Source organism: Leopardus geoffroyi, chromosome A2 (assembly GCF_018350155.1).
Source record: "Leopardus geoffroyi isolate Oge1 chromosome A2, O.geoffroyi_Oge1_pat1.0, whole genome shotgun sequence".
In the NCBI taxonomy this organism is placed as follows: domain Eukaryota; kingdom Metazoa; phylum Chordata; class Mammalia; order Carnivora; family Felidae; genus Leopardus; species Leopardus geoffroyi.
In genome coordinates, this window is record NC_059331.1 from 118,517,980 (window position 1) to 118,545,301 (window position 27,322).

At 43.1% G+C, this 27,322-nt stretch overlaps 1 protein-coding gene across 6 annotated transcripts in view; it reads left to right on the forward strand.

Moving 5' to 3' along the window:
• The window catches only part of SNX10 (sorting nexin 10), a 75,463-nt gene extending 62,346 nt beyond the window's left edge, over positions 1 to 13,117 (forward strand). For all 6 annotated transcript variants that reach the window (XM_045495137.1, XM_045495138.1, XM_045495139.1 and 3 more), the window contains 4 exons: positions 2,919 to 3,019; positions 3,409 to 3,507; positions 10,642 to 10,854; positions 11,324 to 13,117. In XM_045495137.1, coding sequence (XP_045351093.1) covers positions 2,919 to 3,019; positions 3,409 to 3,507; positions 10,642 to 10,854; positions 11,324 to 11,405 — 495 coding nt within the window. In that variant the 3' untranslated portion in view covers positions 11,406 to 13,117. The remainder of the gene's footprint in view (positions 1 to 2,918; positions 3,020 to 3,408; positions 3,508 to 10,641; positions 10,855 to 11,323) is intronic.
• Positions 13,118 to 27,322: the final 14,205 nt, after the last annotated feature.

Consider the following 27,322-nt stretch of genomic DNA (forward strand, 5'->3'; position numbering starts at 1 on the left):
ATTGTAGGGCGAAAGCAGTCCTAAACAATACACAAATGAATAGATGTAACTGTATTCCAATAAAACTTTATTTGCAAAGCTAAGTGGCAGGCTGGATGTGGCCCACAGGCTATAGTTTATTGGACCTGATCGTGAAGATAGGTTCCTTTTCCCATCTGATTGAGTCCAGACTTCTCTTGGGAGCATAGACTCAGATTTTATCTGTGACTGTATGCAATGTGAAGTAAAATCTAGCCACCTTTAATCTTCCCATTGTAAATAGTTAAATTGATAGATTAGACACCCAGGCATCAGCCATAAAACTTTTTTTCTCTCCTTTCTTCCCTTTTTTTTCTTTCAAAGTTCTCCAACTTAGAAAATAAAAACTCAGAACTGCTTTTTTTTTTTTTTTTTTTTTTTTTTTTAGAACTGCTTTTTTGATGATTGTGTTGAAGACCACTGCCAGGGTATACCTTGTATTTTGATTTTGTTTTGGTTTTACTCATAAAATCCCACCAGATATGCGTTCTGTGTGGAAAATTATGAGTATGTAAGAGTAAGCATTTGGAAATGAAACGTAATTCTTTAGTTGCCTTTTTAACTTCTTCTGAAAAATTTGTGTGTCCTTATCACACTTCATGGGAGACATGAAATTTAATATCCTCAGAGAGTTAATGAAAGCGTAGATTTTTTTCTCTGCTACATAAGTTGCATTAGGTGAATTCAGAAATGTCTGTCTCAAGCCAGAAATGATAGATTCCACGAATATTATTTGGTGGTGTTCTGGCGTGTCTCTGAAATGCTAATACATTGACAATGACTAAATCTTCTTGGCTTGGGAGATAACAGAATAAGCAAACAGATTTAGAGGAACTTAAAAATTAGTGATCTCAGCATAGTCTGGTCTTAACTATCCATACCTGTTTATGATTAGGAATGAGGTGGGGGGCCGGGTGGGGGGGACTAGAGAGCTCTAGTCAGCCTCATTTAGGTGCTGTACCCATAGGGCTTTGCAGTAGAGAAGCCGGTAGTTAACCCATTGAAATGAACCTCAAGAGAAATGATACCAGGTGACTGTGGAATCTCAGCATTTATTTAGAATTGTAAACTAGTGAACTGTATATGCTCTCCTAACCTTGTCCTGCAAATGAAGGACTTATGGATGGACCTTTGTCTGGCATAGGTACCAGGTGGATCTCCAACTGACACCCACATTATTGACATCCACAGTAATCCAGAACAGAAATGAAAGGGAGTTGAAATTGGTTCAGTCCTACCTGAGGTGTCAGGAGTCCCTGCAGTGGCCTGGTCCTCTAGAGGACACCTGCCCAGGCCTTGTTAGGACACTCGTCCTGGTGTGAACGGTCTGCTGACTCCGTCCCCAGGGGTCACTTTAGAGTGAGGCTGTAGTAGGCTCTGAAATTCACATACAGAATGTTACTGTGCCCCAGACTCCATCTTGTGCGTTTTGCTGCCGTGTTGTCAAAGGTGACAGGCTTTAGACCAGTAGCTCCTTTGGGGGCAGATCTCTTCATCTGTCTGCATTCTGAGGTTTCCTGAACTTTATCAAGTTTAGGAGAACCAGGAGCTGTGCCGTACCTTTCATGGGGGTGGGGGTGGGGGTGGGGGTGGTTTAAGAACTCAGGCACATAGTCACTCACGTTCGCCAAGGGAAACAACTGCTGGGTGCTTAGGTGCTAAGTGGTAGGATAATCATGATTTTTGAAAGAATAAAAATCTTGGGGACCCAAAACACTCTCATTTGGCAAGGTAAAAAGATCATGAAATAGAAGTTTGAAATAAATGTAGAGAACAGAAATCTTACGAAACCATTAGTCAGGTATCTGCCAGTCTCTTGTTTTACACAAAGGAGAAAGGAGGAACATGTATTTACTGGTCTTGGGTTTACCCCGAGGAGAAGCATTGCTGTTCTGCTTAGGATGGGGACTCTGTAGGTGGCTTTTCCAAGTCTGCCTTAGGGTAGCTGGAAGCAAACCGACATCTCCTATCTAATAACAGTATTAATAGATAACATTTGTCAGGTACTTACCATCAATCCTTACGACCACCCAGTAAAATAGGTGTGTACTACTTCATCCCCCCATTTTACCACTCAGCAAACTGGAGTTTAAGTGACTTGCCATATGGCAGGGCCAGAACTGGCACGTGGGTTCCCCATGGGTATAATTGTCCCTGTGCACCCCAAGCCTCTCTCTACCTTGGATCGCACTCCCTTGCACATCTAGTAGAGAAGGAGAATGCTCTTCTCTTGTTTGAAAGTGATACCAGGGGGCGCCTGGCTGGCTCAGTCAGTAGAGCGTGAGACTCTTGAGTTCAGGGTTGTGAGTTCAAGCCCCGCTCTGGGTGTGGAGCCTACTTAAAATAAACATTAAAAAAAAAAAAAAAAAAGTGATTTCAGGATGCCTGAAAACCACCAAACCTGGCGGTTTGTGTGATCTGTACTGATGGCCGTATCAAGGATATGATGGCTTCTCGTGGTGTCGTGTCAAGGGCCATAAGAAGGTGTCTCTAATTCCCAAGGGCTTCTCCAGCCTCATGGGTGGACGGTGTTAAAATGGAAGGGATGACCCCGAGTTTTTATTGGTCATTTAGACTGCAGGATTTGTTTAATTTTTACGATTCATCTTTGAAAGCAGTCCTAATAGGTGAGCAGGAGGCTACCTCAGGACTCAGGGGACGGCAGGGTCAGGCTTTGCCCCAGGACAACACTGCGCGTTGATGTCATCCCGCTGTTTTTCAGGGATGTAATAGATAGTGGTGGGCTTTGTGCAAGATTGGAATCTGGCACAAGTGCAACTGTGCTTTCGGTTTCTTTAAATCCTATGCAAATGAACATGGGCACATTTGGTGAGTTCGAGATGGAGGAAAAAACATTTTTTCCTTAAATGGGGCTTGTATTTTTCTTTTTCTTCAAACAGACCAATAGCATGTGTTTTACAATGAAAACATCCTGTGTGCGAAGAAGATACAGAGAATTTGTGTGGCTGAGGCAGAGACTCCAAAGTAATGCGTTGCTGGTGTAAGTGATTTAAATAAGTGATATTGGGGAGACTTTATTATTATATTCAATATTTTAAAATTCGTCATGCATTAAGATACAGAAAACATGAAGGATTTGATAGGCTTCTTGATTGCCATCTATAGCTTTAGTTAGTTTTGTGGCTGCTACATCTGAATACAAAATTTATCACTTGCATTTCACTAACCTGTTGAGTATTGACCATGAAAGCCCTCAAAATTTTTTAAAAATGGGTTTTTCTTTAAGTTAATTATCTTATACCCTTATTATATATACCCTATAATATATACAACTATATGATAATTATAACATAATTTGCTTTTGCCTGGAGAAATTTTGTCACTAACCCACCTTGATTTATTAAAAAATTTTTTTTTCTTTTTCCTAAGGCAACTGCCAGAACTTCCATCTAAAAACCTGTTTTTCAACATGAATAATCGCCAGCATGTAGATCAGCGTCGTCAGGGTTTGGAAGATTTCCTCAGAAAGTAAGTGTGCAGAAACTCTTGCGGCGGTACAGGAGTTGTAAGCAAAGTGCTTTGCAAAAGTTGAGTGTCCTATAATTATGTGGGGGAGAAGAATATCACTGTTCCAAATATTAATAATAATCTAGAGCCTAGCTCAGTAGTTCATTTCCTATATTAGAGCGCCATCTTGTGGCTGACATCTTATCGTGCACATCTGGGACCACATCTTCTAGAAGGAAAACAATGAGCTAATTGAGTCTGGTAATGAATAAATCTGTGGTCCTTGAAGCTGTAAAGCAGAGCCAAATTACTAAGGAGTTCAGCTGACAAAAGAAAAATTTGCGAGGAAGCAAACGTGCTTTATTAAAAAGGTGCTACTTAAAAACTATCTATATTTACAACATTTCGGATCGACAGACCAAAATCCGTTCTCCAGTGCATTGGCTGCTAAGTGATACTGTTCTGGGCTCTTCTAAAGGAAGACCTTAACTCTCCTCTTTGGAGGGAATGTTTATAAGGGAGTATTTATTGGTGGTTGAATAGTCCCGGTGGGTTATTAACTCTGGATTGCTTGGTGATGGTAGGCAGTGCAGTTAAAACGACTTGAATTCTCACCGCTATAATTTCTTTCTCTCCCCACTCCGGAATGCTAGAATACCCATCTGTGAGACAGCACATTGGTTTGCACACAGACGCTGAGGCCAGACTGTCTGGGTTCAAATCTTGGCTCTGCTACTTATGAGCTGAGGGGCTGGGAGCATTTTCTACCTCCTGTGTGCTTTCGTTTTTTTCCATCTATAAAATGGGGTTAATAGTATGTACTTCATATAGTTGTTGAGAGGATGAAGTGAGTTAATGAATAGAAAGCACTCACAATAGTGTGACATGTCATGTGTGGTATTGGCTGTTATTGTTTTGATCTACTTAGACATGAAACAGCTTTGAGCTAGTTTTTTAAACTTCCCATTTTATAGATAAGGAAATAGACTGAGTCATAGGACTGCTGGTTAGTGGCAGGGCCCAGCTTCCTAAGCTGTCTTTTTCTCCTGACTTCAGGGTCTGCAGTAATCTCCTTTTGAGTTCATTCACTCCATGGGACCTTAGAGCCAGCCTGAAATAATATACTGCCTTCTCCCCATATGGCTCACTCATAAAGGGTTTGGATATTAAGTATGCACATGAATATTAATATTTATTTCCATTAAGTTGATATAGTGTCTTTCCTTGGAAGGGGTCATGGAGACATACAGAAATATCCGCGATTATAAATTGAAGGAGGGCCAGAAAGGAAAAAGAACAGAGGAATAAAAATGACAAGAGACCATAAGAACCCATTAACCAAGCCGAGTCCTCAGAAAACATTACAGTGGTATTCTTTTGGGTATCACAGGCATGACGGAACAAAGGCCTGGTCAACTTTTTTCTGCCCGTTTCCTTTGGAGACCGCTCTGCTTTTAATTGTTGTCTGTATGAGACCCAGGTGGCTGATGGCGTCTCCCTTAAGATGTGGCCCCAGTTGTCCAAGTTGGCCGAATGGCCTGTCAGTGCAGATGCTGTTCAGGAAGCTGCAGACTGGCCATTGGCAGTGGGGCCTGGATGGGGACAGCCAAATCCTGCAGTCCCTGTCAGCACTGGGGGGCCGCTTGTCTTCCGTAGAGAAGTCTCCTTTTTGGAGGTCAAAGAACAGCATGTGTCTCTGTCTTTACATTGAGTTAAGCTCAGGGCATGTGTTTTTGACCAGGAATCACTTCGCTGCTTTGAATACGACCGTTTTTCCACAGTTGATCTGCCAAATTAATGACTGAACGAATGTCATTTGGCTGCAGTGCGCTTAGGCTTGTGCTTGGTTATTGTTACATACTGTGTCGTTTGGCTGTTTGCGGATTGAATTTGATGCAGACGTCATAGCAGCAAGTATCCTGGATCAGGAGCTTGAAGAGCTGGGTTCCAGGTCTCCTATAAGTCACAACTCCTAATTTCTTTCTGGCCATCTGACCTTGGAAGAGTCACTTAATTCTTGTGTGCCTTTGTTATAAAGGGTATGATGATGTAGCACATTCACTGCTGCCCTAGTTGGTTGTGTCGTTAAGATGATGCATTGGTAAGGACTCTGGAAACCTATTTAGTAAGTGACTACTTTGGACTGCGCACAATGGACACCAATCCTTATCCACTTGAAGCTTCCATTCTAGTGGGAAAGTCCTATGTACTTACCAGGGGATGGCTAGGTTCATTAAAATTGGGTCTGGGTTACCATCCAGAAGTCAAATCAGAGAAGAGACAGCAAGTTCGCTTGTGGTGTCTGTTCCACTGTGGTGTGTGAACATTAGTCTCCAAGCTGGTGAGTTTCACATTAAAAGTGAAGCTGGTGCTTCTACGTGGTTTGAACCTGAAGGAAGCAACGAGTCTATAATACCACACAGCCGGATTCACCCCCGACCTAAATGGCCTAAATACCGTTGCCCCTTCAGGTCCTCCTCACCCTCCGTTCTGTGTCCCTCGGATTCGGATGCATAGCTTTGTCCAGTCTGTGTAGAAGTAGCAACCTTCCAGCTCTTTTCCCCTGGGATCCCCTGAGCCCAAGTCCATTTTGGGAAGCGGGATGTGACTTGCAACTCGGCGGTCTCAGTGCCATCTCAGCGCCGTGTCCTGACCCCAGCTTGACACCCCCTGAGGCCCCATGAGGTACCTGCTAAGTAGTGGTCACTGTCAGTGGCCTGTACCTGGTTTTTTGTGTAGTACTTCTAGGAACTTGAGAGGGAAGATACCACAGCATTCAAATGTGATATATACTTGTGCTGTAGATTTATCACATGTATTTCTTTTGATAATTTTATTTTTTTAAACTACATCCAAATTAGCATGAAGTGCAACAGTGATTTCAGGAGTAGATTCCTTAGTGCCCCTTCCCCATTTAGCCCATCCCCTCCTTCCCACAACCCCTCCAGAAACCCTCTGTTTGTTCTCCATATTTAAGAGTCTCTTCTGTTTTGTCCCCCTCCCTGTTTTGATCATCGCATGTATTTTTTAAATCTGGTTTTTATGTAAGTTTTGAAGTTATGAACCAAGAAGAGTATATATGTTCAAACCCTTTAAAACCAAATTGCTGCTGTCTCTGTACATATGTGTGTATACTATATATATATTCATCTTAAGGTGGAATAATACTTTTTTATTAAAAAATTTATGTTTATTTTTGAGAGAGGGAGAGAGGCAGAGAGGCAGACACAGAATCCGAAGCAGACTCCAGGCTCCGAGCTGTCAGCACAGAGCCCGACGCAGGGCTCAAACCCATGAACCGTGAGATCATGACCTGAGCCGAAGTCAGTCGCTTAACCCACTGAGCCACCCAGGCGCCTCAGTAATACATCTTTAATAACAAAGTACGCATCCAGGCCAGTCTTCATAAAGGAATTGGAAAGTTGTTCCTTTGACTAGGTGCCAAAGAATAATAATTTATACTGTTTATTGAACACTTGCTATGTGTCTAGCTTTTTGCATGTTTTAGCTCAGGTCCTACAATAATATTAGGAATTGGGTATCATCTCACTTTTATAAACAAGGAAGTTAGAGGAAAGGTGGAGGCATATTCATTCTAGGATCTGGCAGGTTTATAATTAGTAGAACTCTTACATGATAGTTAAATTTGGTCAGTATGAGTGTGAGATTTTTCAAATACATTCATTTTCCCTCAATCTTGGCTATACTCTCCCGTTTGGATTTTCCCTCCCTAGCTAATTATAAATTGTAAGTCACTTCTGCTAATAGTTATGGGAAAAGAAAGTTATGGACTAAAATGATAAACTGTGTTGGTAAGTCCCTAACTATAAACATGGCAGTCCTACTAATTTTTTGTTTGATTCATATCATGAATGGGAGCCAGCTTTCCTTTTTTGCTGAATTCATCCCATTAATATAACTACGTGTGCCTTACAGTGTAGACTTTTTATTACAGCTTTATATTTCTTAAAAATTTAAGGAATATTAGTTTTTTGTGAAAGGATACCATGGAAACACAAACACACACACACACACACACACACACACACACACACACACAATATAAGTCTTTGTGTTCAATAGAGGGCACCATAGCACAGATCATGAATGTCTTCGGAGAAGATTTGTAGGTTGTTTTTTTTTTTCCCTCATGGTAAGAGGTAAACAGGCTGACTTAAATTCTTTCTCCCCTACATCCAACTGCGAACCTTCCACACTATACACATGTGTATATATCATTATATTGGGTTCAGTAGACAGGGCATCCTTAGTTAGGATTAAATGGTTTTGCATAGCTATATATTGTTCCCAACTGAACTGGTATATAATACACCTAATAAAATCAGGTTGAGGAAAACCAGATTTTCAACTGTGTCCAATTCAAGGGAAAAACAAGATTTGCTTTGTTTAGTTTAAATTTGTTATGGGAAAAGGAATAACGTTTGACTCATGTTGTAAATATCTTTTCAGAAATCCCTCTAAAATTCTAGAGGCTATTTGTTGCTCCTTTTGTAAAGGCTTGAAAATTGTATACCTTTGTTTTTATGGAGGCTTATAAAGATGACATTTTATTGACCATTTTACAAAGTACTCTTTATATTAAGTTTGAAGTTAATTTCTGCTGTTAGATTTGTTTGTGGAAAGTGTGGCACAAATATGACTAAGGTAAAAATAGGATTTAATACTATGATGATGGCAGTCACAACGTTCTCTGAAATACAGTAAACCAGGTGTTACTTAAAATGAACTGGTTACGCTCACTGAACCGGATGGGAAATTGCTTTCAAAATTTTGTATTTTTAATTGTGAAATGAATTATCTGAGTAAAAAAAAAAAAAATCATAGGTACATTAAAAAATTATTTTGCTTCTTTAAAGGCCATACCCATGGAGTATGGTAGCATAAATTTAGCCAGCCAGCGGGCATTCAGATGTACTGTCTTTGAACTCCAGGCCTGTGTGGTGTTCAGATCTTGCCTCCCCAGCCACTTTCTCCCACTTCAGAATTGTGAGCTGGGTGTGTGCGGGCTCCCTCTCGCTTTTCACGGGCATGTCCTCCAGGTGGCAGTAGCGAGCAGAAGAGAAAACACTGGGAAATAATGAGTCTAATGTACAGTAAAATTGGAAATTGAATTATAGCTCAAGAAAAAGGACAGTAGCCTTGAGGTCCCGATCAACCTGGACTCTGATCACTTTTGTTTGCTGTACCCGTGTGTTAGGTTACCAGCAAGTTAATAACAGCGCGTGAGCAGTTCAAGGCTCAGTAGAATTGCTTTAGACGTGAAATAAAGCTAAAATGAATTTGTGTCCAATATCATTGGCATTAGTGCTCATTACTTTTGTGGTGTAATGCCTCGAACCATCTAAAATCAATTTTAAGGATTACCCATTATTTTATAAAGAAAATAAAACACATTTCCAACAGAAATAAAGCAGGAAGTATAATCCTGTGAGCAGTTACTTGTACCCTGGCTGGCAGGAAAACCACTGACAGACAGAAGGGCGCAGGAAACACTCCGTGCAAACTTCACAGTGGATGCAAGTTCATATTAATGGGCTGTTGCCACATAAATCTTCTCTTGATTTCAAGTATTTAAAACAAGAGTGGTAAACATTTGTAAATGTAGAAAATAAATCTCAAAGAGTAGTAAAAGGGATTTACTACTTTACTACTTGTACTTGGTAAATTAATCTTTACCATGTGACACGCTCATCTTCTGGGAGAAGCCAGGGCAGAAGACATGGAGGGAAGGGAAGTATTTAGCTGCTTTGCTTGAGAGTTTTGCCCTTTCAAAACGCACGAAGCTTTTCATTTTCCTTTTCGTAGGGCCAGTAAAGAATATTTTCCCAGGCTACATTTGGTAAGCCTGTCGAAGCTACATTTTGGTTGTGATACTGTACGTGTTTGGACTTTTGCCTTCTTGAAGAAATAGCTCTTTTATTTTGAAGAAAAGGAAATCTTGTAATGACCTTGGATTTTAAGTAAATTAATATGCATGGCCAGAAAAGATTCACTTTTCCTAATTATTTGTGTAAAAATGCAGACTATAAGGCAAGGTTCATTTGGCCTGACATACATAATCTGTTTTTCTTAGAGCTCTCTATGAAAAATCCCATGTTGGGCAAAATTATGCTCAGGTTTTAGTATTTTAGTTTTGTCCCTTCCATCTGGTCTGAGTGCCTTGTATTATATCTTTATTGAACTATTTGTAGAGACTAAATTATCATACCTCAAGATCTTTCCTGAAAATATGAAACGGGTTTTTATTTAAAAATAAGGGTGTACTCTGACTTCATTTCCCCTCCCGAGACATGCATTTCAGAAAGAAAACCCACATTCAGTAATAATATGAATTTGAGCATGTATGGATTTGTTAGAGTCATTTTTAATTTTCCGTGTAGTTCTGATGCACTGGTTGAAATCTGTACTCGTTGTAAACTTTGACTTTGAATATGGGAAGGCTAGTGTGTACTTACCACAGAATCATCATGGTTTAAGTATAGATATGGTAAAATTAGCTGGGAGCAATTTTATTTGATGGCTTATTTTAATAACATGGATACACAGTGCTACTGCAGAGTATGGAGAAATTTCTCGCCAATTTTAGGTATTCAAAAAAAGCCACCTCTCAACTTAGCTCTTGTAAACATGTACATAAGTATACTTGTAAAGTTTTAAAATGTAAAACATGCTGAGAAACGTATTGACTTTTTAATATAATTTTTAATGGCAGTGGAAAATTTTGATGTTTGATGACAGCCTAGCCAATAAAGATCACAGAACAGACATGCTGGTTGGCAGTAAAAAATTTTTTTGAAGTAGAATAAATTTCTAGGACTATCAGCAGAATCTTTCCATAATTAATCCACACGGTCATAACAGATGGTTAAATTGAAGAAACGTCCTTGAAGTTATTCTTTTAACAGATGTTGTTAACTATTAGCTTCGTGGTTTTACTCACCTAAATTTCCAAATAATTGAATAAAAGTTAACATATGCTTTCATCCTTTTAATAGGCAGAGTCTGTAATTGATGCAAAGTTTGCCATAGTAGAGAAATTATTGCGGTGGCACATTTCTAACGTTTCTCCTCTCTCCTACCCTCGAATTGTCCACCCCTGTTCACCGAGGATGTCTCCTTGTTTCTTTTGCCCAGGGTCCTACAGAACGCGCTTCTGCTCTCGGACAGCTGCCTTCACCTCTTCCTGCAGAGCCATTTGAATTCGGAAGACATTGAGGCCTGCGTCTCCGGGCAGACGAAGTACTCGGTAGAAGACGCAATTCACAAGTTTGCCTTGATGAACAGACGTTTCCCTGAAGAAGATGAAGAAGGAAAAAAAGAAAATGATATAGATTATGACTCAGAAAGGTATCGCCTTGCACTTCGAGTTAACGTGTATGCGCCTGTATGATACAGAGCGCGCGTGTGCGTGCGCATATACACATACATGTGTATATGCATACGCACCTCACTGTTTTGTTGATGTAATACTAAGATAATGAAAAAATTAATTGACTGAGATTTTATTGAGCTGTGACAGCTCATCATAGTAGTCTTCACACACACCTCCACACTGAATTAATGAACGCAGTAGAAATTCAATTATCTGCATTCTGATTATGTGACTTTCATTTAGTCAGACTTGAATTATTCGCGTTTAAATTATCTAGCTAAAAAAATATCCAACTGCACTCCAAATGGCTAATTAAAAGTCCAAATTTCCTGTCTCTCTTTGTGACTGGAGATAATTAAAGTTCTCCTCTGTTACTCAGGCTTTGAGTGTGTTGTGAAAACCAATTTCCTCTTTTTATTATTTTCCCCCTCTCTTCTTTTCCAGTTCATCCTCTGGGCTCGGACATAGTAGCGATGACAGCAGTTCACACGGATGTAAAATGAGCACAGCCCCACAGGAATCCTGAAAAAGAATTCTGATGTTACCATCTTAGGAATAGTGAATTACGTCCAGTCGTGGAGAAGCAAGCTCGCTAATAATAGCCTCTTACCTAAAGCTCCCTGTCATGATAGTAGGTATTTAATTAAAGACGTTGGGTTGTTTATTAGTGGTATTTTTATGTTGTCTTATTTTGGATGAGCTCCTGTAAAAAGCTAAAGGCCCGCGAATGCAACTCTCCTTTATAGGCAAACACTATCGGTAAAACTAGATCCTGTCTTGAACTGAAATGCCACATACATTTAGAAGCACCGAGTTGGTTTTACTGAATTTGAAAAGATAGGTAAATAGGCAGCATTGAAAATCCAGAGAGCGCCTTCCTTCTCGTGTCAGTGGGACAGCGTCAGCATAAACCCAGCTCGTATGATCTTAGCCAGGATGAAGACTGACGGCATCGACCGGACGGCCTCTTTCAGACATGTGGCTGATGTTTTGTGGGCACCTCCCCTGCACTGGCAAAACACTTCGCTTTGGGTGTTTGAAATATTTTAAGAAGCTTCGCCTTTCCAGTATTTTATTTCACAACGTAGATGGAAAATGTACCTTATGACTAGAGACATGGTAAAATAATGTTTACGTCTTACATGAAAACAGAAATCGTGCTCGTAATTTTGCTCATATTTGCAATATATAGATTCAGAAATACATTTGCATTGTTCACATTCAGCTTTAACACCTGGTTTCTGGAAACAGGTACTGTGGTTTCATTACCGGCGTGTAATTAGAATTCCAGGTTGACTGTTTTCTGACTAAATGTGCAATTTCTTATCACTAGATAACTTTCAGTGTCAGTGGTGGTTACTTGTTACTTATTTTTAAGTTACGAGTGGGATCTTATAAAAAGTAATACATTTCATGTTTTCAGTAAACATTCCCATCATTTAGAAAAGAATATCAACTTGCTAATTTAAGAATTACTCATTTTTCAAGAGCCTTCCTTTTAAGGCATCTGCCTGAGGACTGGCGCAATTTAATAAAATGTCTTCTTTGTTAGTGGCCCAAAGATAAAATGTCTTAGATAAACTACATTGAACTTCAAATTTCAGATGAGGCAGCGTTTTCTTGAGATAATTATCCAAGTTTCTTCTCTGTTGAATGGTGTGAAGTGTCTCTTAAACCACCACGAAGACACTTCCACGTAACTGCGATAACTTGTTGCTTTAATTAAATGTTACCTCACCTCATTTTAACTGGGAGTTTAAAAGTGACTGTATTATTAAAAAGCCTTTGAAGTGCTCGTAACTAAGAACAGAAAATAAATTAAATTTAGAACAAGAATGATTTCCTTAAGTTTTCCTTTTTTTGTTTTTGTTTGGTCTAAAACATTATTGAACTTTTGTAAATATTTTTATTTAATGTATCTTGGATCTTGTTATTTTATCATCTAAGACTCATTTTAACACGGGGGCGGAAAAGATGGAGCAATTTCTTTTTATCTTGCTAACCTGTGACGTTTGCCATCTAGTCATTTAAGAGCGATCCCCAGCTTGTTTGGCAATGTGTCTGAATTCACATTATTTCTGTTTTACAGCAGTTTTCAACAGCATGTAATGTGCCACCAATTGTCCTATTTTTAGATGATGTAACATAGCCATTAAAGTTGATATTAAGTAGTGCCTAATACTGTGGTATGTAACCTTCACAAGATCATCGTTTTCACATTAAACATGAAAAAATCAAGTTCAGTTTGTTGGATCACTTATTTTATAGAAGAGAATACATTTTTTTTTTTGACTTCCACCTAATTTCAGGGTGTTTTTGAGCAAGCAGTAAATTTTAATGAGAAACTTTGGTAAGATTTGGTTTACTGCTCAGTATAGTTGTACACATTTGAGGTTTTTAGCCTTGGGTTTGGTTGTTTTGTGAGCACTGGCTTCTCATTTTCTGCAGCTGAGATATTTAGGTAAACTTCAGCCCCCAGTGGCCTTCTTGCTATGTTCAAGTCTCTTATTTTTCTCTGGCGTAATTTTATAAAGCTTTCTTTGGGAAAAGAAAGTAGTTACTAAGTAACTAAATTAAGTCGATGTTTATTTAAAACTATTTTTAATGTGACCTTGGATGCTTTATGATTTACATACAGCAGAACTGTATTTCCCTGGCTAGTTCTTAAAGGGTAAATGATTCACCTATAAAGCCAGTTTGTGTGTTTTGTTTGAGAACTGGTTTTATATATAACCCAGAGGTGTCAACAAGGAAAGTCAACAACCTGTTACTTAGGGCTTCTTTAAAGTCTCACTTGGAAGAAAGTGACTTAGATTCTAGTTAAAATTACAAGTTTTAAAAATTACCAAGGAAAAGCAGAAATGTTTATCTTTAAATAGTTATGTCCCTTAAGATATTAAATATCTTGCAGGAGCTTTTCCAGCCTAATGCACATTTTATTGAATAATTAAATACAAACAAGTGATATGCAATAACCTTACTGTAGTAAGGTAAAAGAATAAAATTTCTTTTATGGCTATTGAGAACATAAACAAATTCATTTAGCCTCGCCACAATTACAGTTATATCCAACAGTAAATTTAATGTTGTTTTCAACTCTGTTCTTTTGGTGCCTTAAGGATTCATCATTATGGAGCTACTGTGGTACAAATAAGGTTTTTAGTATTTCAGCTATAAATGGAAGACCGTTTTTTTCACAAAAGGCCTCTATAGTTTTAAGACAAATATAACACAACAAAAGCTTATTCTCTTTCTAAATAGTTGCCCTCTTAATACTTAAATTGCTTAGTTGGTGTCCTGCAAATCCAATGTAGTATCTTTTCAGTGGAGGAAAACCATTAATTTCAACACAATTTTCTGTTTTTGTTTGGAATGTAGACCTTCTCTTCCTTTATTATATAGACACATTTTCAAGTACAAAACGCCGTCTGAAATTAATTACTGCAATTTGACATTCAAAGCATAGATACAATTTTCTTTGCAAATAAAGGTCATAAGAAATACATTTTAATAGAGGGAATTCAAAAATTTTAGAAGAATGTAGGTAAGCAACATTTTAAAATTTAAAAATATTTACTAAGGATTTTGACTCTGTTCTTTGCCGTATGCATCTCACAAACGAGTCACCATTGTCCCTTTAAGTCAGACACAATTGCTGTTCACTCTTGTTGGAAACTTTTCTGGATCATTGTTACGAACACTGCCTTGGACAGTCATTTATTTCAGCTGCGCCAACTCTGGTAATGATCATTTTCTCTTTCTCCAAAATTCCAAAGACTTCTTTTCAAACGATACAGAAGAAAAGAGGGGAAAAAATTCAGCCACGGTTTTCTGCTGAAAGTAAACTCTGGTCTAAAGACACTATGCAAATGGCTTATGCCAAAGAGGCACACACCCTTTCTCTCCCCCACGAGAAGTGTAGACTCATCCCCAAACCCCACACCGCTTGTCTTTGCTGCTGCACAGGCACAGCACGGGCATAACTTGTGGTTGTGTTTTTGTTAGTTTCTTACCTCTGGGTCTTCTTTATAGCTTTGCCCCCACCCCACTGGCGGTGGCGCTCCCGCCGCTGCACCCTCGGCCGCCCGTTGGCTGCGGCGCCTCGGCTGCCCGCGCACACTCCCCCGCGCCGCGTCCCGCACACGCGCGCTCCCGCCTCCTCCCGCCCGGGCGCTCCGCCGGCGGCGGCTGCGGCGGCGACTGGGTGGCAGGTAGCGAGCCAGCCGGCCTCGGTCCGGTAACCCATGGCAACCGCCCTGGTAACCCATAGCAACTGCGCTGCGGAAAGAAAGAGAGAGAGAGAGAGAGAGAGAAAACCCGGGTGGAGGGGGGGGGCGGTGGGTGGCGAGTGGGAACAACGGCCGCAAAAAGACTGCGATTTACAGCACAAACCTGCAGCGCCCTCTCCCCTGCCCCACCTGCTGTCAACGTGGGCACCACGAGGCCCCCTTCCCAATGTGAAAATGACGACTCTGGCTGCTTGGAAAACAATAATAAAACATAAAAATGCAGAGGGGCCTCGGAGGGTGGGTTTGGTGTCGGAGGGGCGGGGGGAGCTTTGAATAGCGACGTCCCCACCGCAGGCCTCCGGGCTCAGTGGTCTCCTGGGGCCCCGCTGGGTTTGGGAGCGCGCGTGGAGCCGCAACCCTGTCGCTCCGGTGGGTTTGGGGATGGTTGGGTCGGGGTCGTCCGCGCCGGAGCCGGAGCCGGGGGAGGCGGCGGCGGCGGCGGCGGCGGCGCTGCCCCGTCTAGACCCGAGTCTTTGTTCTGCAAGATGCTCGCGGTGCTGCGGCCCCCGGCCCCGCCGGCAGGCCGGAGAGAGGGCGACGACACGCCGCCCGGCCTGGAGGCGACGAGGCCTGGGGGGGGGGGGGGGGGGCCGAGCGCCCCGGGGTCGCGGCGAGGCTGGGGCGAAGCCGGTGCGCTCCGAATGTCTGCGCACGCACCGCACCCGTTAGTTAACCCCTTTCCTCTCCAGTCTCCCCAGGACCTTAAAACCTGCCGAGCGGACGCGCCGTCGCCTTAAACTCGCCTCCTCCCGTTTGGAGAGGGAGGGGACGGTCGCGCCTGGTGGCGGGACTGGGCCTCGGGATAGAAGGGCGTGCCTCCGGGTCCAGAAACGGCCCTGGGTCAGAGTTTAATGTCTCTGTGTGCGGGGGTGGGGGTAGCGGGGTAGTTTAGGAACACGGATCCTCCACCGCTTTAGGCTGCGGGCCCAGAAGCGGGGCGGGGGTGGGGAGGGGGTGTTGTTCGCCTGGAAAAAAGAGGCGCGCGCAGATGGCATAGCCGGTGCAAGGCCGTCGGAGGACAGAGGGGGGCGCTGCGGGGCCAGGGCGGCGGAGAGAACACGCAGCCTCGGGTCTGGCTAGTTGTCCGCGTGGTGGAGTGAGCGGCGTTAGGGGTTCCAGGTCGGAGGAACCTGCGCCCCATGTAGATTTCACTTTGTGCTTAGTGGCATCGTCTGCTCGTTAGGGTATTAGCAGAACCCCCAGCCCTCGATGAGATGATGCAGGAAATACAACCAGGGACTGGGTCCTTTCAGTACAGAACACCTAGGCACATAAAAGGCCATTTCACAAGGACGTGTACCGGAGTGAAGACCGGCTGCCCTAGGAAGCTGGAAGTCCACAGTCTACGTCTCGTTCAAACGAGTTGTGATTCCAAGCTCATTTTGATGCTTTAGAAAGGAAAACGTTTGACCTGGACGATTTTTTAACTCCTTTGAGATCTTAATCCTCAGTTATTTTCCCTCTGTAGATGTGTCCCAGTTACAAACCCAAAGAGCAAAGCCATCAGCAACATCTTTTTTTTATGGCAAAGATCTACACACGTATAACACGCATTCGTTTGTACCATGTATGTTCCTGAAGAAGTGATTAGATCAACCGTGTTTTATATATCTAACTTTTGCTGGTAGACAAAAGGGAATCTGGCTATGTAAAGAATGCTATTTTAATCCTTTCATCAAGAAAAGACTCTCCCAAATATATATTTTTGCCGCCACGGATCCTCGGGAAACTTGGTTCATTTTCACAAATGTGCGCGTTCTGGGTTCCACTGCCTACGGGGCACCTGCTACAGAGAGACCCTGTGAACCTTTAGAGGTGAAAGGTAGCTCCTTGCACGCCTGGGGATCCATTCAGTACCACCCCAGCCCTCTGCATAGTGGTGTACTGGGAGCCCTGTGCTTTAATTTAATTTTTTTTTTTTTTAACAAAAGCAATTACAGAAAAGTGCAAATTTAACGTGTGACATTTAACATTTTGCCGTGGCAGGCAGCCTCCACTTAAATGGGGCCTTTCTGCAGAACAACAGGAGCCAAAAGGCCTTGTGTCATGGAGTAATGTAAGACACAATCTGGGCTGCAAACGCACAATGAATCGGGAAGGATTTATGTAATTAATTGACCAGTCTTAACCTGTTATCGTGATGTAAGGAATTTGGAACTCATTAATTTGGGCTCTGACAGATTTCATATTAGAGCTGGCAAATATGGATTGAACCTCTTATTCTTGTAGCAGCTGGAATTTCCATGACAGTGAGGATTAGTGAGGAAGACCTATTGCTGGAGTCAAACTGCCTCTTTGTAATCAGTAGCCCTGCTCTGCATTAAAGGGATAATGGGAAAAAAAAAAAAAAAAAAAAGGAAGAAGCGTATTACCTGGCTGAAGAAGCCGAAGGGGCTTCACTCTGCTGGTCTGTGTGTTACGCTCAAGCATTTGCAGTGGAGCGAAAACATTCATTGCAATCATAAAGTTAGGTGGTTCCCTAAGCACCTTGAGAGAATGAGAAGGTAAGGGGTCTTAGGGTCGGGTTTGGTATTGTTGTCCAAGTTAAAAGGAGTTAAAAGACGGAGCCTTTGAATTTCCTCTATGTGAGCACAGGGACTGTATGAAGAAGGATCTAGAAGTCTTCTGAGGGGCAAATTGTGTTTCTTGTAATGTCATATCCACAAATGAGTAATTCAGAGCCTTGAAGGAGAGGCTGGCTTTCTCAGGAGTCACTCACTGTCTCCCGGTCAGAGCTCTTTCCCGGACCTCACGAAACCCAGAACTCACGTAATGAGCCTTTCATTGATAATCTAATCTCTGTACTCTTCACAGCATATGATGTTTAATGAATCACGACTTGGAAATGTCTGAAATGTCTGATTTCTTTTTTGAGATTTTAAGAAAACCCAGTAAAAACCTTACTTTCATTACCCCCTGCCCTTGACAATCAGAAAATTGCTAGGTTGAAAAAAGGGTCTCAAGATTAAACTAAATGCTTTTTCTTTTCCTTCCTTTCACAATAGTTTTCCCCTATTGCTGTTCTATGTGATAAGGTTAATATAACAACTGCCGTAAGGATCATTAATACAGGAAGATAAGCAAAGTTGCACGTTTAAAACATTTTCAGGGTATCATTTGCCTCCTTCTGCTGATAAAGAAGGCTTTGGTAACAAATGCAGAATGCAGGCACCGAACATTTAACTGTTTAGACAGACAGCCCAATTGGCCTTTCCTAATCCATTATTATTCATAAATACTCTTCAAATTTGCACCCTGACTGCTCTTGAAATGTGTTCTTTAATTTGTATATTACCTGTAAAATGTTTTCATTCAAACATAACTTAAATTTTAATATAATAGATACTGTTATAATAGATATCTTCACACACACACACACACAAACCAAAAAACAAAACAAAAAAAACCTTCCCTTCCTTTTTTGTGCTGTCTGGATTCCAACTGAATTCCAAAGTAAGAATTTTCCTTTTAGGTGGTGATGATGGGATTTGATCTCGCAACGAAGTACTTGGTGCAAAGATTTGTTTTGTGATTATCTTGTTAACAAGTGATTTCTTCAGCTTTGGTTCCGTTTAAATGAATGCATAAAGATAAACACTAGAAATTGCCATCGAAATATTAATGTTATCTTTCACACTGAGAGCAACGAGAGAGCTAGTAGTTGTTATTAGTATTATTATTTCAGTGGGAAGGCTGTGAAGATAAACAGTTGATATCAGCAAGAGTTGGATAACTAATATAAACCATGACAAGGGCGATTAATAGTGTATATAAACACACTTCAGATTTGTATACATGATCTCAGCTCTCACCTACGGATTTCTTTGTGTTTTTTTTTTAGAGGGGTAATTTGTTAAGTTGGCAATTACAAGGTTATCAACTCATGTGCTGTGTGTGCTGTTTACATATTGGAAGTATGGAACGGACATATTGAAGCATGATTTGTCTGAGAGAATGTTGAGTGGAAGGAAGTCTGATGAATTGAGTTCTGACTCTGCCATTAGCACATACCCAAAGGTAGCTCCCAACCCCTCTCCACTGCAGTTTCCTCATCACTGCAGTAAGAAAATTGGATACAGAATGTCTTTAAAGGTGTTAATAAGTGTTACTAAAAAAGGAAGGAAGGAAGGAAAGAAGGAAGGAAGGGGGTTGGGAAGGAAAGAAAAAGAAAGAGAAAGAAAGAAAGAAAGAGAAAGAAAGAAAAGAAGGAAGGAAAGGGGTTAAGGTTTCCATGGTCAGTTACATTTCAGACACATTGAGTTAAACAAAATTTAACATTAATTTTTCTGCAGGACTTGTCAGTGCCTTTCATATGTTAATATGCACTGTGAATCTCTTAAGTGTACGTGTGTGGGAGGGCGTGGGGTGGGGGGGGGCTTCTCTATGCAGTTTCCTTAAACTGATTTGAAGAAGAGAATCTAAAATTCCATGATATTTGATTCTGAATACTTTGGATCTCTTCCCAGAATGAATGCACTTGCATTCACCCCAGGTGTCCCTGAGGTGTGGTGTGTGAGGAAAGTGTGAATATCACTAAGTAAAAAGGATTCCCCTTCAGAGGGCAAGTTCTATAAAGAGGCAGGGAATATGGTAACAGGTTTAAATCTTGGTTTCACTGCTTACAAAGTAAGTGGGAATAGGTCACTCAACCTTATGGAATTCGTTCCTTCATTTATAGCATGAGGATAATAATACAACGAGAGGCTGGGTGTGAATTGCTGATGAAGTCACTGCGGGTTCCCTTGGTTCAGAAGGGTCTTTTCCTCTCCCAATGCCTCATAGCTTGGCTAATTCCTACTAGTTATTCAGGACTCATGATATGTCTCCTATGCGCTGATGGCTGAGGTCTACTCTGAGGGCATCCACTACAAGTCAGGTGCCCTTTCGTGGTGTTTCTGTAGCAAGACCCACGTATCCCCGCGTGACTTTCTGGTAGCACTTCTCCCCCTGCTCTTCATGATTGGTCACCCGCCTGTCTGTTCCTCTGTTCAGGCAGAAGCTCCTGGACGGTGAGGAACGCATTTCGTTTCTGCCTCCCACCCCCCTGCCACCCAGCACCAACCTACAGTTTAATACAGAGCACGTTCTGGAGTCGATGATGCCATGTGGTGGGCAAAAGGCCTGTGGACCCTCTTAAGGCTCCATTTCCTGTGGCAGAACCAGCAAAAATAGAAGAGCTTAGAGAATGCAGCAGGTAATTCAGAGACGTTTACCTCCTTGAACTTGGAGACTTTGGTCATCCTGACGGTGCAGGAGAACCCTCAAGCACAGTGCCTTGTTTCCCAGTTCTCTTTTGCAGTAGGCCTTGCGATGGTAATATAATTGTCCACTCGTGAGGTCTGCCTGGTGGGTCAATAAATGCCTTGCTCGACATTACTTTTTTCGTTGATCAAAGAGACCACACAATGAAACATTTTGATGAAATATTTCTTTTGGCCAACTCGGTTCTGACAAGACACTGTGCCTAGTGCGGTGTGTCAACAGTAGAGTGACATCCAAGACAGAGTTGATGATTGAGTTGAAATATTTGACTCTGTGGGGCGCCTGGGTGGCTCAGTTGGTGAAGCGTCCGACTTCGGCTCAGGTCATGATCTCGCGGTCCGTGAGTTTGAGCCCCGCGTCGGGCTCTGTGCTGACAGCTCAGAGCCTGGAGCCTGTTTCAGATTCTGTGTCTCCCTCTCTCTCTGACCCTCCCCCGTTCATGCTCTGTCTCTCCCTATCTCAAAAATAAATAAACGCTAAAAAAAATAAATTAATTAAAAAAAGAAATATTTGACTCTGTGGACAGGTGAGCCTTTTCTCCAAATGTCTGCGGCTCTTGTCATATAACCCTACATAAAGCTGAAGCCCAGACGGAGTTTTAAAGTTTTACTAAAGTCTCCTAAAACAAACACCAAAGGAATCTCATTTTAGCCCCCTACACTTTCTCTGTCTCTCTCTGTCTCTCCACACACACACACACACACACACACACACACGCATGCATCCCTCACATTCCTAGTCAGTTTCTTTCAAACTTCTGGCAACTTGGGCGTCTGTTGAGACTTCCAAATCCCAGCCCACACTGGCTCTCGTCTTTCTCCCCTTCTTTTCGAACCTGCCCTATCCATTCCTTGCTCTTGTGTAAGCTGGTGAAGACAATCTCCAATCCTCCCCGTTCCTACCCACACTACCACTGACTCCAGCCTGCGCAGCCAGCCCTGGGGGGAGGGGCGCTGGGGTGTGTGTGTGTGTGTGTGTGTGTGGACGTGGGTGTGCGGGGGGGGGGCAGAGGGCGGGAGCAGGCTGGCTGTACTCGCCAGGTAATTCCCCCCCTCCCCCCCCCATCGCAGAAGTGAGCAGAGGAAACCCACAGTCTCACACTGCCAGGACAGCTTTCCTGAGACTCCCAATTTTTTTAGGTTCAATAACAACAAAGGGTAGTTCGCACCCCATTTCTACGTTCCTCTCTGTAGGTCTATCTACAGTTTCATCCTCTGACCTTCAGGGGAATTCACCTAAAGCCACAAGTGTGAAAATCAACCTTATTTCTAAGGCCCATTGGGGAAAGAGCCTGTGTCCTTTGGTAAGGGGTAACAACTCCTTTTAGAAAATTAATTTTAGGGGCACTTGAGTGGCTCAGTCAAATTTAGCACCCCACTCTTGGTTTCGGCCCCGGTCATGATCTCACGGTTCATAAGTTCAAGCCCCCGCGTCGGGCTTTGCGCTGACAGTGTGAAGCCTGCTTGGGATTCTCTCTCTCTCACCCTCTCTGCCTCTCCCCTGCTCATTCTCTCTCTCTCAAAATAAATAAAAAACATTAAAAATCATTAAAAAATTTTTTTTTCAACGTTTATTTATTTTTGGGGCAGAGAGAGACAGAGCATGAACGGGGGAGGGGCAGAGGGAGAGGGAGACACAGAATCGGAAACAGGCTCCAGGCTCTGAGCCATCAACCCAGAGCCCGACGCGGGGCTCGAACTCACGGACCGCGAGATCGTGACCTGGCTGAAGTCGGACGCTTAACCGACTGCGCCACCCAGGCGCCCCTTTTCTCTTTTTTTTTTTTAATTTTTTTTTTAACGTTGATTTATTTTTGGGACAGAGAGAGAGCATGAACGGGGGAGGGGCAGAGAGAGAGGGAGACACAGAATCGGAAACAGGCTCCAGGCTCTGAGCCATCAGCCCAGAGCCCGACGCGGGGCTCGAACTCACGGACCGCGAGATCGTGACCTGGCTGAAGTCGGACGCTTAACCGACTGCGCCACCCAGGCGCCCCTAAAAATCATTTTAAAAGAAAATTATTTTCAATCCGTGTGCCTCATGCTACACGTGAAGCCCAGTCTATGGCCAAATCCCTCGGGCTCCAGGGAAATGTGTAAGAAGCCTGGCGGGAGTTGGTGGGGGGGGGGGGGGGTGCGGCCCTGGAGCGTGTATGTCCTTGAAGTACAGAAATTCAGAAATCATGCAAGTGGTGTTGGACTGTGCCAGATCTGGGGAGGGGAAGGCCAAACAGGTCCACGGGTTGGATGCAACCTACGGGATGGTTTCGAATACAACCATATTTTATGCAAAAAAAAAAAAAAAATTTTTTAACTTTTTCTTCACTTTTCATTCTCTCGTTGAAATGTTCTCAACATCACTCTTTCATCCTAAGTTTTGCTGTAAGAATCTATGGTTCTTTTCTGAATCAAATTTGCCCATAACCGTAGTAAACGGTAGACCTGCAAACTCAAACATGACATTTTTGTAAGGGTTTTGACAGTGAGCTGTGTCGTGAGCGATTTAAGGTCGTCTCAGTGCAATCTAGGTATCTGGGGGGCTTGTGGAGCCTGACCTGCAGAGGAGCAGAAAATGTACCCGTAGTAAACATGTATTGAGCTGTAGCACCCTTCTGACCGCGAAGAGAACCAGAAAGCAGTAAGGGGATGGTGAAGGCAGGCGAACTATCCTGTCTGTTAGAGGAAAGCAGGCTGCTTCGAAATAGAACGTAAGTAAATGAGGAGCTGGAGTTGGGTAGAGAACACTAATCATAAGAGAGAGAGCCCAAAGTGCAATGGCTCCAATGAGTCAGAAATCAATTTCTCTTCCAGCCGCTCTCCAACACAGACCAGCAAGCCCGGCTCCAGGAAATCATTCAGGGACCCAGGCTGGTGGAGTAGCTCTGTCACCCTCCACACGTGCTTTCCAAGGTTGCCCCGTTCCTTCCTGTTTCTAGCCAGTCCGATGGAAAGGCTAGAACAACTGGGGTAAGAACAACTGGGGCGAGCGCCTGTTAATTAATTAATTATGTTTTATTTTAATTTATTTGGATTCATCTGCCAATAGGAATTTTCAAACACACCCACAGGTAAGGATAATGTAGTATAATATCCCCCCCCCACCCCGCACCCCGGCCGTGCCGGTCACTCTGTGATTAAGAAGCTATCTGAAAGTGGCAGCCGTCACCACACCCATCACTTGGCAAGAACTCAGTGACCCGGCCACATCCAGCTGTAAGCAAAGCCGGGGCAGTCTCCAGTAGGCGGCTGTGTGCCCAGGAAAGTGGAGGAAAGTGCCCCACTTGAGGCCACAGGATTTGAGGGGCGTCCTTGAGAAAGGCCACAGAGATCGAAGTGAAGTTAGTCAAGGAAAGACTAAGGACATTTCCGCCCTGCGGTGAAATCCAAATGATGACAACCGTGTACTGCTGATACCTTGCGAAAGGCCGAGTGTGAGTCTTCCGCCCTTGAGTTTTTAGCAAGTGCAACATTTGCCGAACAAAAACAGAACAGCAAAACGAAGCGGCTTAGAGAGGCACCACCAAATCTTGCTTTTTTCTCACCTGCGTAAAATTAGCTGAGATAATGATTTTAGAGGAGAGTCAATATATATGTAAATTATGAAGATGGTTTATTTGCTTCTTGCCTCTTCGGCGTTAAAAGGTGTGTGTGTGTTTGAGACTTTACCCTCGTGTAATAAAAAGAGAACAAGACAGCACAGGATTTCAAAGGAGCACAAGAAGAACTAGTTGAAACTAGCGTCATGAATCAATTCGTGTCAAGAAACATTTACTGAACTTGTACTATATTCAAGGATTGTCCTGGGTCTTGGAGATACCATGGTAACAAACGAATAGCCCTTGTTCTCAGGGGCTCTCAATCGGAGGGCAGATACACATGGAAGCATCTGACCGTAATACGGGATAGAATGAGCTAGGTGCCCCAGTCGAGGGTAGCAGGTAAACATTGCGTTACGTGCCAACTGCGCATTGTCTTCCTGCAAGCACCTCGATTTTCCTCGGTGGGCATCTCTCTTCGCTCTAGGTTCACGGTGGAGCTGATTCAACCTCCCTACCTAGAGGGGGCTGCCACCAGCCTGGCCAATCAGAGCAACGGTATTTCCCTGGCCCAAGTGATTGGTTCAGGGGTGGGCACATGACTCTACCAGGACCGGTGACTTTTGTGCAATTATGGAGAAAAGAAACTCTCTTTCGCCTTCTGGAGTGGCTGGGTGAGGGTGTAAGCCCGGAACTCTGGGATGCCGTCTTGCCACCGTAAGGGGAGCCTGCCTGAGAATGAGGAGAGTGAGGCCACGCGAAACAGAACAGAGCTGGGAGACAAGAGAGTGGGCCCTGATGACGTCATGTAAATATCTTAAGTACTTCCCACCTCACGCACGGCAGGAAGCACACCATTCGCTGATTTATTCATTCATTAACGTACTGCTCACTTTCCTGATATTGTTGCATTTAATCCCTGTAGCATTAATATGAGTAGGTACCATTATCCCCATTGAATAGATGAACCTGCTGCTCATTGATGGAGGAGATGGAATTGAACACAGGTCTGTTTATAAACCCTTAATCATTTCCCTCTGTGATTTCCCCAGACACAGCTCTTAAGAAGAAAATAGGTCTTATTGACCAATGAATTCCCTTAGCACCCAGAATAGTGCATTTGCTTCAGAGGTCCTCCTGATACATTTATTGACTCAGGAGGTGCAGGAGGAAGAGGAGGAGAGGGTGAATGACTTCGGGGTGTGGGTACAGAAAGAGATGGTGTGTTGAGGAGTGCCAGCGTGGGGTTGGAATCAGGAGAGAGGTCAGATGTGGAAATTCAGAAATCGTCTGAGAGGAGAATCGCAGAGGTCACCTCTGCACAGATGTCTAGCCAGTGAGGCCTGCCTTGACCCCCCAAGTTGCAATCTCGTCTCAATTCCCTGACCTGGCCGCTCCCCTATCCTTCTCTGCTTTCTATTCTCCACAGCGCTCGCCACCTGTATCTCTTTTCCTTATCTATTTGTTTTTATCCGTTTTCTCTGCACCCACCCAACAATATAGACTTTATTTGTGCAGGGAGATCGCTGGTGTGTGCTGTGCTATCCCATGGGACTAGGCTGGAGTGTGGTACATTGGAGACGCATAAGAAATACTTGTTGAATGAATAAATGAAAGAACAGAAGTGGATGAGATTGCTCACTGCTGACGGAAATTGAGAGGAGGGGACGGAAGTCCAAGGAAAAGGAAATCTTGGAAGAGACCGAGAAAGTCTGTGAGGCAGAAGGCCAATCAATAATGAGCGATTCCCGAGCACAATGAAAGCAGAGGGTTGCAAGAAGGCAGGAGTGAGCAGCAGGGCCAAATGTTGCTGGGAGGTAAAAAAGGGCCACTTCCATTACACTTGGAGTGAATTCTCTTTGTAATGTTGCTCAGCAGCTACCTGTGGTAGCACCCGGGGCTCGGTTGATCGTGAGAAGAGGAGTTCCAGTCCCGTCATTTATTAGTGATGTGAATCTCTGAACATCAGAGCCTTGCTTTCTTTACCTGTAAAGTGAGTACAATACCGATCCTGTCTCCAAGCATGATTGTGAAGGTGAGCGGAATTACTCCGTGTGAAATGCATATATATGGGTGAATTATTAATGTTATTACTGATGTGCAGTGAGTAGAATAAATGTATAAAAGGAAGGTCATGAGAATTTCTATAACCATTATTATTTTTTTAAATTAATTAATTAATTAATTAATTTTTTGTTTAATTTTTTTTTTCAACATTTATTTATTTTGGGACAGAGAGAGACAGAGCATGAATGGGGGAGGGGCAGAGAGAGAGGGAGACACAGAATCGGAAACAGGCTCCAGGCTCTGAGCCACCAGCCCAGAGCCTGACGCGGGGCTCGAACTCCCGGACCGCGAGATCGTGACCTGAGCTGAAGTCGGACGCTTAACGGACTGCGCCACCCAGGCGCCCCTAAATTTATTTTTGAGAGAGAGAGAGAGAGAGAGAGAGAGAGCGAGCGAGCAGGGGAGGGGCAGAGAGGGAGACACAGAATCCGAAGCAGGCTCCACAGAGCTGCCAGCCCAGAGCCTGACGCAGGGCTAGAACTCCTGAACTGTGAGATCGTGACCTGAGCCGAAGTCAGACACTTACCCGACTGAGCCACCCAGGTGCCCCGTTTCTATAACCATCATTATTTGGGACTAATCGGTTTCAAGACAAAGCAAAATGCATGGTGAGTCCCGCTGTCATTTTTCAACCATCATGCATATTCATTTGAAAGATAGTACATGGTATTTATGAATTTGAATTTGGGGCATTTTCTTCATCATGCCTGTTTCCGGTTTTCCATGCCCCTTTTGCTCGGGCTGCTTGTGCAAATACACAACCCCAAGCCAAGAGGCAACATTTCAGTTCTCTGTCAATTGGGCTGGAGAGCTGCACGCTACCATTCTCTTCCCCTGCCCCCTCCCAGGGCGTATTGTTTCCCACCCTCTGTGGCCGGGAGGTTGAATATCTCACGTCTTTCCAGAAAATCACTGATTATACTTATGCATTAGCTTTTGACATGGTAGGCTTTGAGTTAGATTTAGTCCCGGTGGCTGAAGGTTCAACGTTTTCTCAATATTTTCCTCCAAAACCACAACCATAGTTGGCAGCAAAGAAGATGAGGGATGAATAGGCTTCCATGTTGCTTGGTTATAGATATGGAGATGCTGGCCGAAATTTGCAAGCATTTGCATATATACAATTGTCTGTCTGATGTTTGCTTCCATGCTTGCTCTCCTCCTCTGCCCCCTGTTCTCTTTGTGCAGTGAATTACTAATACAAATACAGATAATGCAATTTCTGATCCCAGCCTGCACAGCAGACGCACATTTTGGAAGGTATCTGGGGAAAATGGATAGGCTCTCCTG